Source organism: Myotis lucifugus, unplaced genomic scaffold (assembly GCF_000147115.1).
Source record: "Myotis lucifugus unplaced genomic scaffold, Myoluc2.0 scaffold_2, whole genome shotgun sequence".
Taxonomy (NCBI): domain Eukaryota; kingdom Metazoa; phylum Chordata; class Mammalia; order Chiroptera; family Vespertilionidae; genus Myotis; species Myotis lucifugus.
In genome coordinates this window covers 29031793-29044883 of record NW_005871050.1, presented here as the reverse complement: position 1 = coordinate 29044883, position 13091 = coordinate 29031793, and the positions used below count along the sequence as shown (strand labels likewise).

At 42.7% G+C, this 13091-nt stretch overlaps 1 protein-coding gene and 1 pseudogene across 1 annotated transcript in view; both read right to left on the bottom strand.

Moving 5' to 3' along the window:
- The window catches only part of MORC4 (MORC family CW-type zinc finger 4), a 79548-nt gene extending 70466 nt beyond the window's left edge, over positions 1 to 9082 (bottom strand). The window contains 2 exon segments of the mRNA XM_006082271.3: positions 8527 to 8599; positions 8718 to 9082. Coding sequence (XP_006082333.1) covers positions 8527 to 8599; positions 8718 to 8819 — 175 coding nt within the window. The 5' untranslated portion in view covers positions 8820 to 9082.
- A 2312-nt stretch (positions 9083 to 11394) lies between these two features.
- The window catches only part of LOC106698055, a 25673-nt pseudogene continuing 23976 nt past the window's right edge, over positions 11395 to 13091 (bottom strand).

Genomic DNA, 13091 nt, shown 5'->3' with positions numbered 1-13091 from the left:
TGAGAATAATAATAATAATAATAATAATAATAATAATACCATTTAGAAGATGGCGGCTGGCAGGACGGAGGTGAGGGATAGGAAGTGAGTGAGTGAGGGGATGAAAGGAGAGCGTGTGGATGTGTGTGTGAGTGAGGGAGGGACAGTTAAATCCCTCCTGGAAGGAGCAGCAGAGGCTGGCAGACCAGGCTCTCTGGGACAGGGAGAGACTACCACCGCTGCGGCACTCCCTGGACTGTGGGACTTGGGCATGGAGCCCATGCCATCTTGAAGGGGAGAGCGGCCTCTTCTAGGAACTCATCAGCACCACCACCCAGACAGGCCTTGGACACTGCCTGCGACCCAGCAGCCACTCCAGCCAAAATCCTGCTGCCCCACCCACAGACATGTGGACCCTGGGACTTCCACCTCCAAAGGTGCACCGCTCCCACAGCAGTAAGTGCAACTCCCCCCACCCCAGTGCAGACCTCCAGACACCACATTCCCATGTTTCCAACATTCGCGCGTTTCCAACATTTCGCGCATTTCCAGCATGCAGACTTCCAGGGCACACCACTCCATAGGCAGCTCTTGGATGCTGCTATGAACCCCTGCTGGGTGTGATTTTGAACAGACAAGGGCGCGCTGCCCGCAATAGAAGTTCTAAATTCCCTCTTCCTGAATAACTGCCCACAGACAACCCAGCTGGGCATCTTTAGCACCAGGGCCCCTCAGAGTGCGTCAGAGCTCTGCGCCAGCAAACTCACTGCCACAGTCATGCATTTCCAACAAGCAGGTACCCAGAGCCCATCTATCCACAGGGCGCTCCTGGGAGCCGCTGTGAACCCCCGCTAGGTGCGATCTTGGACAAACAGGGACGCACTCCCCACCAGCAGTAGAAATTCTGAATTCACTCACCCTGGATACCTGCCCACAGAAGCCTCAATTACATGGGTTCAGTGCCAGGGCCCTTCTGAGTGCTTCAGTACGCCACACTGGCAAACACACCGCTGGTGCCCCAGTGAGCCACCACTGGGAGCACGTGCCTATCCACCACAGGTGCAGCAGCAAAAACTGAGTCTGCCCACCCCATAGCTATAGAACTCTGGACACTACAGTTGCACATTCTTCCAGTGCCACTGTGAGTCCCTGCTGGGCATGCGCTACTTCAACCAAGGGCTTAAGACAACAAAAATTGGGACACCTCCTTCCACAGCTGCTGCTAACTTCTAGACACTGCAGTTGCGCATTTCCAGCTCACAGGCCTACATCAAGAGAACCCAAATAGCTCAAGTAGGGAGCTACGCTAGATTACCAAGCCCAGGAGACCTGAGAGATCACACCAGTAGCACCATCCCAAAAGAACCTGGGTAGCAAAGCAATTTGATCTACAATTAAAACATTACAGCAAAACATGGGAAGACAAAAAAGCAATCCCCAAGGAAAGAAAAACTTCACCAGAAAGGGAGTTAAATGAAACTGAGGCTAGCAACATATCAGAGAAAGAATTCAGAGTAATGGTTATAAGGATGCTCAAACGGCTGGATGACAAATACACACAACTCAATGAGAATTATAAGGAGCTGAATGAGAATGTCACCAACATGAAAAGGAACCAAGAGGAGATGAAGAATGACATAGTTGCAATAAAGAACACAATGGAAGGCTTAAACAGTAGACTACAAGAGGCTGAGGACTGCATCAGCGAATTAGAAGACAAGGTAGGAAAACACACACAAACACAGCAGCAACTGGAAAGAAGATTTAAAAAGCAAGAGAAGAGCCTAAGGGAGCTTTGGGACAACACAAAACGAAACAATATTTGCATAATAGGGGTACCAGAAGGAGAGGAAGAGAAGCAAGGAATAGAAAACCTGTTTGAAGAAATAATGACAGAAATCTTCCCTGATATTGGCAAGAAAAAAACTATGAAAGTCCAAGAAGCATATAGAGTCCCAGACAAGATGAACCCCAAAAGACTGACACCGAGACACACCATAATTAAATTGGCAAACAGCAACGACAAAGTAAGAATCATAAAGGCTGCCAGAGAGAGACAGAAAGTTACTTACAAGGGAGCTCCTATTAGAATATCAACTGATTTTTCAACAGAAACACACCAGGCCAGAAGGGAATTAATGAAATATACAAAATGATGCAAAGAAAGGGACTGAACCCAAGAATACTATACCCAGCAAGGCTATCATTCAAAATTGAAGGTGGAATTAGGATTTTCACAGACACAAAAAAGGGCTAAGAGAGTTTATTACTACCAAGCCAGCAATGCAAGAAATGCTAAAGGACTGCTGTAAAAAGAAGAAACAAAAAGGCAAGAAGAAACACAAACATTAAGACTAAAAATGACAACAAACAAGTACTTATCAATAATAACATTAAATGTAAATGGATTAAATGCACCAATCAAAAGATATAGGGTAGCCAAATGGATAAGAAAACATGACCCATATATTTTCTGTCTGCAAGAGACCCACCTCAGAACAAAGGATTCACACAGACTGAGAGTGAAGGACTGGAAAAAAAATTCTTCAGGCAAATGGAAATGAGAAAAAAGCTGAGGTGGCAATACTTGTATCTGATAAAATAGACCTCAAAGTAAAGGCCATAACAAGAGATAAGGAAGGCCACTACATAATACTAAAGGGAGCAATTCAACAAGAAGATATAACTCTGGTAAACATATATGCACCCAATACAGGTGCACCCAAATACATAAAACAACTTCTGGAAGATACCAAGGGAGAGATCGATAGCAATACAGTCATAGTAGGGGACTTTAATACCTGACTTACACTACTGGATAAATCCTCTAAACAAAAAAATCAGCAAAGATACAGCAATCCTAAATGATTCACTAGATCAGATGGACTTAATTGACATCTTAAGAATATTTCACCCCAAAGCTACAGAATATATATTCTTCTCCAGTGCACACGGGACATTTTCAAAGATAGACCACATATTAGGACACGGGCAAAGTCTCTTCAAATTCAAGAGGATAGAAATCATAACAAGCATCTTCTCAGATCACAATGGCATAAAACTAGAAATCCACTACAATAAAAACAATGAAAAAAAATCAAACACTTGGAGGCTAAATAGCATGCTATTAAACAATGATTGGGTTACCAAAGAGATCAAAGAAGAAATAAAAAGCATCCTGGAAACAAATGAGAATGAAAACACAACAATCCAAAATCTATGGGACAAATGAAAGCAGTCCTGAGAGGGAAATTCATAGCTCTAAAGGCCTACCTCAAAAAACAAGAAAAACTGGTAATAAATTATCTAACCTTACAACTTAAAGAATTAGAAAGAGAGCAAAAAGAAAAGCCCACAGTATCCAGAAGGAAGGAAATAATAAAGATCAGAGCAGAGATAAACGACAGAGACAAAAAAAAAAGACAAAAACAAAAAAACAACAAAAAAATACAAAAATCAATGAAACCAAGAGCTGGTTCTTTGAAAGGATAAACAAGATTGATGAACCTCTCGCCAGGCTCACCAAGAAACAAAGAGAGAGGACCCAAATAAACAAAATCAGAAATGAAAGAGGTGTAGTAACAACTGATCCTACTGATATACAAAGGATTGTCAAAAAATACTACGAACAACTCTACTCCAACAAACTGGACAACCTCGACAAAATGGACACATTCCTAGAAAAATACAAGCTTCCAAAACTCAATCAGGAAGAATCAAAAAAATTGAATAGGCAGATAACTACTGATGAAATTGAAACAGTAATCAAAAAGCTTCCAGCAAACAAAAGCCCTGGACCAGATGGCTTCACAGGGGACTTTTACCGAACATTCAGGAAGAACTAAAACCAATCCTTCTCAGACTATTCCAAAAAATTCAAGAGGTAGGCACACTTCCAAGCTCTTTCTATGAAGCCAGCATTACGCTAATCCCAAAACCAGATAAAGATACCACAAAGAAAGAGAGTTACAGGCCAATATCCCTGATAAACATAGATGCTAAAATCCTCAACAAGATTCTAGCAAACCGGATCCAGCAGTACATTAGAAAAATGATACACCATGACCAAGTGGGATTTATTCTGGAGATGCAAGGCTGGTACAATATCCGCAAATCAATAAACGTGATACATCACATAAACAAAGTGAGAGACAAAAATCACATAATCATATCGATTGATGCAGAAAAGGCATTTGACAAAGTCCAGCACCCTTTTCTGATAAAAACACCCAGCAAAGTGGGAATAGAAGGATCATACCTCAACATAATAAAAGCCTTATATGACAAACCTACAGCCAACATCATACTCAATGGGCAAAAACTAAAACCATTTCCCTTAAGAACAGGAACAAGACAGGGATGCCCACTTTCACCACTCCTGTTCAACATAGTACTAGAAGTACTAGCCATAGCGTTCAGACAAGAAGAAGAAATAAAAGGCATCCAAATTTGAAAAGAAGAAGTAAAATTGTCATTATTCGCAGATGACATGATACTATACAAAGAAAACCCTAAAGGCTCCATCAAAAAATTATTAGACTTAATAAACGAATTTGGCAAAGTAGCAGGATACAAAATTAACGCCAAGAAATCTATGGCATTTTTATACACCAATAGTGAACTTACAGAAAGAGAAATTACAAAAACAATCCCATGTACCAATGCACACAAAAAAAATAAGATACTTAGGAATAAACTTAACTAAGGAGGTAAAAGACCTGTATTCAGAAAACTACAAGATGTTGAAAAAAGAGATAGAGGAAGACATAAACAGATAGAAGAACATACCGTGTTCATGGATTGGTAGAATCAACATCATTAAAATGTCCATACTACCCAAAGCAATCTATAAATTCAATGCACTCCCCCATTAAAATACCAACAGCATATTTCACAGATCTAGAAAGAACTCTCCAAAAATTCATCTGGAATAAAAAAATAAATTAATTAATTAATTAATAAAACCAAAAGCTGCAGTGATCCTGAGAAAGAAGAACAAAGAAGGAGAGATCTCAATACCAGATATCAAGATGCATTACAAAGCCACTGTTCTCAAAACTGCCTGGTACTGGCACAAGAACAGACATATAGACCAATGGAATAGAATAGAGAACTCAGAAATCAACCCAAACCACTATGGTCAATTAATATTTGACAAAGGAGGCAAGAACATACAATGGAGTCAAGGCAGTTTCTTCAATAAATGGTGCTGGGAAACTTGGTCAGACACATGCAAAAAAAATGCAACTAGACCACCAACTTACACCATACACAAAAATAAACTCAAAATGCATAAAGGACTTAACTGTAAGACAGGAAACCATAAAAATATTAGAGGAATCCACAGGCAGCAAGATCTCAGATATATGCCAAAGCAATATCTTCACCGACACAGCTCCTAGGACAATGGAAACTAAAGAGAAAATAAACAAATGGGACTACATCAAAATAAAAAGCTTCTGCACAGAAAAAGAAACCATTAACAAAACAACAAGAAACCCCACTGCATGGGAGAACATACTTGCCAACGATATCTCCGATAAGGGTTTAATCTCCAACATTTACAGGGAACTCATGCAACTTAACAAAAGGAAGACAAACAACCCAATGAAAAAAATGGGCAATGGATCTAAATAGACACTTTTTGAAAGAAGACATAAGGAAGGCCAAGAGACATATGAAAACATGCTCAAAGTCACTAATCATCCAAGAGATACACATCAAAATGACAATGAGGTATCATCTCACACCTGTCAGAATGGTTATCATCAACAAATCAACAAATGACAAGTGCTGGTGAGGTTGTGGAGAAAAAGGAACACTCGTGCACTGCTGGTGGGAATGCAGACTGGTGCAGCCACTGTGGAAGACAGTATGGAGTTTCCTCAAAAAACTAAAAATGGAACTTCCATTTGACCCAGTGATCCCACTTCTAGGAATATATCCCAAGAAACCAGAAACACCAATCAGAAAGGATATATGCACCCCTATGTTCATAGCAGCACAATTTACAATAGCTAAGATTTGGAATCAGCCTAAGTGCCCATCAGCAGATGAGTGGATTAAAAAACTTTGGCACATCCATGCAATGGAATACTATGCCACAGTAGAAAGGAAGGAACTCCTACCATTTGCAACAGCATGGATGGAGCTGGAGAGCATTATGCTAAGTGAAATGTCAGTCAGAGAAAGATAAATATCACATGATCTCACTCATTTGTGGACTATAATGAACAACATAAACCGATTAACAAAAACAGATCTAGAGACAGAGAAGCATCGATCAGATGTTCAAACCTCAGAGAGAAGGTAGGGGAGGGTGGGGGTAAGGGGAGAGATCAACCAAAGGACTTGTATGCATGCATATAAGCATAAGTGATGGACGCAGACAACAAGGGATGAGGGTGAGGGCAAGACTGGGCGGATGAGGGGACAATGGGGGGATAAAGACACATTTGTAAAACCTTAATCAATAAAAAATTAAAATAATAATAATACCATTTATATCAAAAGATAAAGTTAAAAATGTATTTGTGAAAGCTCTTTATAAACTCTCTAAGGACCTAGAGTTTTGACTATTTGTGAACTTCATGCTCTAATTAAACTCAGCTACTCAGTATTTTTTATGCCTTTGTTCAAGCAGTTGTTACTTTTGCCTGGAATGCCCTCCCCTCCCCACACCCATATCCACATGTCCCAATCCTTCAAATCTCAGCTCAAATGTCATGTCTACAAAGCTTCCCCTAACACTTCTCTTCCTGGTAAGCTGGAAGTCATCCCTCTCTCCTCTGAACTCCCACAGCACTTGATGTGTATATATTTACTGATATATCACTTTATTTTATTGTTATACAAAGCATAAAATTTCTGTACATATTTTATCTCTCTTACTAGAAGAGTGAATTTTTGTAGCCACATGGTGGCCTTGCCCACAGTGAGTACTCAATATATTTATTAAACGAATGATTCACTAGAAAATTAATGCACAAGTGGAGAAGAAAACTGTTTGAAGGAAAACCTACAATGAAAATTTTGGATTAACAGTTAACATTTTACTCTCCCTTTTCCTTATTATTAATATGACCACAAATAGCTGTGATTTGGATTTAAAATATGTGTTAGTTTTTATGAGTATTTTATTTGTATACATACATTTATGCCTGCATATATACATGTGCATGTATGTATATAGATAAAATAGTCATAAAAACTGGTATTCATATGGGACAGCTTAGGCCAGGTTTATGTTAAGTTAATGCTTAAGACAAAAACTGTATGTACACAGAATTACAAATCACCCATAAAGTTCAGTACACAGTAGATACATATGGTTTTACACAGTGTCACTGTGAGCTAGCTGAGCAAAAAACACATTTGTCTCCCATTCCTTACTAAGTAATTTGTTAGTTTTCCCTCTCTTTTTTTCTTTTACTAAGTTACATGCACATAGATCACATTACACTGTGCCGAGTTTCACTCAAGACATGGTGCAAGACTTTAAAAATATAGTCCCTGTTCTCTAGGATTCAAAATATGTCAATGTCACTTTTTTCTCTGCACCTTCTAATGGACAGTCGTACATATCGTAAGCATTCTGTTTTATGGTCAAACTAATCATCAAAGTTCCCTGTCACCTTTCCAAATAACTCTCTTGCTGCCCACTGACTTCTTGTCCAAGACAATTCACACTGCATGGCCACAGCAATTGCTTAAGTAGGAACTGGGGCTCATTTGGGGAGCTCTGAAACATTTTCAAGATTTTTTTGTGCTACCCTGTCCCATAAACATCTCTCCTCTCTTTAAGTTTTTGAAACATAATGTGCTCTGTATGCTGCTGCATTTTGTCCAAGAATGGTTTTCTTCTTTGCTTTCCACACAGTATTTAGCACAGTACTGCAAAAAGCTGGTGTACTTGGCTTCAAGGGATCAACTGAAAACGCTATAAAAGCAAACATCGGTGGAACAAGAGGTTAAGTGCTCAGTATTCATTCCAGCAGTGTGAGGGCGCTCTTGGACCACGGACCTAGCCCTCCGAAGTCTCAAGGAGCCAAATGCACTCGTGTCATCTCTTAAGAAATGTCCCATCATTCCCAGATTCTTTGGTCCCCAAAGTTAAAGAACTCCGTTTTCCAGACCTTTCCTCATGACCCTACTGGGTGCACTACGATGGCCTTATGCTAGCTTGGCGCCTTTCCTCTGTAGACAGTCCCTGTGAAGCCCAGCTGCCTTGGGGCCCCATCTCCCTTTGATTATTAACTAAGCTATCCTAAAGTGCCTGGAACATCAGGAGCCAGAGAGAAAAATCACACAGGAATCCTAACTCTTCGGAAACACCTTGTTTTCCTCGGCTTTATTCGCGAAACACCGTCCCTGTCTAGAGAGCCGTCCTCCTGCTCCTCCGCCCGCGGAGCGGGGAACAGTCCCGACGCCCCCACCCCAGTCTCCGCCCGCCCCGCGCGCGGCTCCACACATTCCTCTCGCGGCCGCGGCACCACGTTGGCACCACTGCCTTGGGCGATCGCGGCCAGGCCCGCCCTCGCCACTCACCTAGCAGCTCCGCGATGGCACTGAAGGGTCGCGTGTGGCTGCTGGAGTTGCTCTGTAGATAGCGGGGGCTCATCTGGAGGCGAGAGAAGGTCCCGTCCCGCGTGAGGCCTCGGCCCGCCGGGCCTTCCCCGCGCGCCCCCCGCAGCCCCGGGGCCCGCGCGCGCGTCCGCCCCCTCGGGTACCCGACCTACCGTGCTCAGGCGGATCCAAAATGCCTGCGGGCTGCCGCCTGGCCGGGCCAGCCCGCTGCCCGGCGCGCCAGGGCCCGCGGGGGCCCCTCGGTACAGGAGCATTTTTTTGGCCGCCACGATACTTGGTTGCTGCTTCTAGACTACTCGCCCGGCCGTCCCAGGCTGGAGCTCACTCACTCGCACTCGCAGCTGGCGGCGGCCGTCCGGGCCGGCCCTCCCTCGCTCCCACCCGCAGCTGGCGGGGCGGGGCGCGCTCCAGCCACCTGTCCGGGCGGGAGGGGTGAGGCCGGCAGAGCTGAGCGGTGGCCCCGCCCTGTTAGCACCTCTCGCGACCCACCGACAGCCTGGGCGTCCTCCTGGCCGTACAGAAATATGGCGACCTCCTGACAGCCTCTCCTTGATCCCCGCCCCTAATTAATTCTTGGCGTTTGCCATAGGCCAGACCGCTGAGCGGGAAAGCGCGGGGGGCGGGGAGGGGCGGGTGCGTGGGGAGGGGCTGGAATGGGGTGAGGAAAGGGAGAGGGTGTAGGGATTTCTGGAACAGAGTCCCAGTTAAGCTGCATGACTAACGGGCAGGATAAGACAAGTTTTAGAAGTTCTAAAGACCACAGTTGTGCTATCTGGGGAGATAGCAGGCTCGGGAGATGGGAACGCATTCTGACTACTCTGGTTCAAATGTCTCTGGAAGCACCCAGGACTTTCCTTCGGCAAATCGTCTTCAAATCTTTGCAGGCCTGGGGGTAAGCTGTTTATAAAAGGAGAAATTGGAATGCACTTAAATATCCCAACGTAGTGATTGGTTAAGTTACAGAGTGAATATTGATGTGGAAAATATTCATGAGGGAATGAAGAAAACAAGAGGTTACAACATACTGTGTAATGTGATATCTTTTTATTTGAAGAACAAGTATTGGAAAAACAAGTATACATACATATGCATGCGTACACACGCACACACTCACACACCCTGAGAAAAACATGAAATGATATATTCCAAGATGATCTCTCCATGTCTGGAATTCTTTTCCTTTTTTCTTGTTTGTACTTTCTAAATTTTATACTATTAAACATATACTGTTTAATTATACAATTTTTTTTTTACTTTTAAAAACAATATAACGTTCTCTAGTATGGATGATCATTATTTGACCATTCCTCTATGATAATTCAGGTTGTTTTCAACTTTTTTTTATAATACAAAAAGTGCTGCTTCAGACATCCTCAAGTACAAATTTTTAATTCCTGGCACTGTTATTTCTACAAAATATCATATCTAATATCATGTTTACTCTTAATGAATATTTAATACTATACTGGGAGGCGATTTGCCCTCCCAGAAATGATCAGAACTAGATGGTCCTAATCTGATCTAACCAACCTTCCCCCCCCCCTTTTTTTGCCAATGTTTTGAATAAAAAAACATGTCTCCGTATTGTTTTAATTTGCATTTCCCCAACTACCAGTAAAGCTGAATATCTTCTCAGATGTTTATTGTATATTTGTATGTCTTCTGTAAGTACCTGTTTATATCCTTTGAACATCATCTCCCCCTGCCTTGGGTCCTTTGCACTTGTTCTTTTTTATATCTTTAAAATTTTTAAAGACAGAAAAGTACAAAGAATGATATAGCAAATCCCCAAAAATTTATTACTGAGATTCAAATATTATCAGGACTTTACCATACCTGCTTTATATATCCTTTTCTTTTTTATTTCTGTAAACATTTTAGAGCAAATCTCAAATATCATGTCATTTTACTCTATATACTTCAGTGTCCTCTGAAAATATGCAATTTTCTTAGAAACCTAACCACATGGCCACTTTCACACTAAACAAAGTTCATAACAATTATTTGATGTCCTCTAATATCCAGTCCATATTCTGATTTCCTCAAGTATCTCAAAAAATATTTTTTTTTACATTTAGTATGTTTACATCATCATCCAAACAAGATGCACACATTGCACTTGGTTATGTCTGCAATCTACTTTAATCTAAACCAGTCTCTTTTTTTCAGCTATTGAGTTCTTGAAGAAACCAAGTTACTTGTACTATTGAATGCCTACACTCTAATTTCTCTGTTTGCATCTTTGTGTTGTCACTTTGCTTGCTCTTCTTGTTAGAGGAATAAGTGAAAATTAACTATAAATCATAAGTTGGCTCTGAAGGCTTTATTAGATTCCAATACAATTTTTTAAAAACAGGAATGCTCAGAGGTGGTGCTGTATACTTCCTATTGCATCACATTAGGAGGTACATACTTTCAACACTTGGTGATGTTCAGATTGATCAGTCAATTCAGGTGGAGCTAATCTGAATGTTCCACCACAAGGTTACCTCAGAAATATTGTGGGTTCAGCTCCAGACAGCCTCAATAAAATGAATATTTCCATAAAGCAAGTCACATAAATCTATTGGTTTCCCAGTGTATATAAAAGTTATATTTACACTATACTGTAGTCTATTAAGTATGCAATAACATTATGTCCAAAACCACACTATACATGCTTTAATTTAAAAATACTTTACTGCTAAAATATGCTAACCATCATCTGAGCCTTAATAATTGGTCATAATCTTTTTTTCAAAAAATCTTTATTATTGAAAGTATTACATGCCCCCCCTTTTCCCCCATTAACTCCTAACCCCCCGCCCCCACCAATCCCAGGCCTTCAAATCATAATCTTTTTGCTGGTGAAGGGTCTTGCCTCAACGTTGATGGCTGCTAACTGACTAGGGTAGTAGTTCCTGAAGGTTGGGCTGGCTGTGGCAATTTCTTAAAGTAAAACAATAATGAACTTTGCCTCATTAATTGACTTCCTTTCAGGAATGATTTCTCTGTAGCATTAGAGATACTCTTTGATAGCGTTCTACCCAGAGTAGAACTTCTTTCAAATTTAGAGTCAGTCCTCTCAAACCCTGCCACTGCTTTGTCAACTAAGTTTATGTAATATTCTAAATCCTGTGTCCTTATTTCTACAATCTTCACAGAATCTTCACTAGGAGTAGATTCCATCTCAATAAACCACTGTCTTTGCTCTTCCATAAGAAGCAACTTGTCATCTGTTAAAAGTTTATTCTGAGGTTGCAGCAATTCAGACATATCTTCAGGCTCCACTTCTAATTCCAGCTCTCCTGTTATTTCTACCACATCTGTAGTTACTTCATCCACTGAAGTCTTGAACCCCTCAAAGTAATCTGTGAATTCCTGTTAATGTTGATTCTTTTCCCATGAATCATCACCATGTTTTTAATGGCATCTAGAATGATGAATCCTCTACAGAAGGTTTTCATTTCTCTGTCCAGATCCATCAGAGGAATAATAATCTATGGTAGCTATCCTATCTAATAAAAAAGAAACATGGTAATTAGCCATACGGCTGCTACCCTTCCCATTGGCTAATCACTGAGATATGCAAATTAACTGCCAACCAAGATGGCGGCCGGCAGCCAGGCAGCTGACACGAACAGGGAGGCTTGCTTGCTCCAGTGACGGAGGAAGCCAGGTTCCCCGCCTGCCTTGCCGGCCTCTCAGCTGCTCTCTAAGAAACATTGTAACAAATATAGAAGCTAAACAAAACCCCAGAAACCTCCTTTCAGTCAGCCAGGCTTCAGCCAGCAGGACCGCAACATTGTTTCAAATACAGAAGGTAAACAAAGGCCAGAAACCTGCTTTCAGCAGCCGAGCCTCAGAGCTAAAGCTGGCCCAGAATAAAAAGAAAAAAGAAAAAAAGGACAGGTTGGGAGCTTCAGTCACCCGCCAGCCTGAAAACGGCCCTCAGCCCCTCACCCAGGCTGGCCAGGCACCCCAGTGGGGACCCCCACCCTGAAGGGTGTGTAACCAGCTGCAAACAGCCATCATCCCCTAACCCAGACTGGCCAGGCACCCCAGTGGGGACCCCCACCCTGATCCAGGACACCCTTCAGGGCAAACCAGCCGGCCCCCACCCGTGCACCAGGCCTCTATCCTATATAGTAAAAGGGTAATATGCCTCCCAGCACCGGGATAAGCGTGACAGGGGGCAGCGCCCAAACCCCCTGATCGCCCTGCGGCTCTGTGTGTGACAGGGGGCGGGGACACAACCCCCTGATCAGCCCTGCTCTGTGCCTGATAGGGGGGAGCTCCCCAACCCCCTGATTGCCCTGTGGCTCTGTGTGTGACAGGATGCGGCGCCCCAACCCCCTGTACGGCCCTGCTCTGTGTGTGACAGGGTGCGGCGCCCCAACCCCCCCCCCCACGGGCCCTGCTCTGTGTGTGACGGGGTAGAGCCATAACCTCCCCATTGGCCCTGCCCTGAGTGTGACAGTGGCGGCGGCTCCATCCCCCTGATCGGCCCTGCTCTGTGGGTGATAGAGGGCGCGCCCCACCCCCCC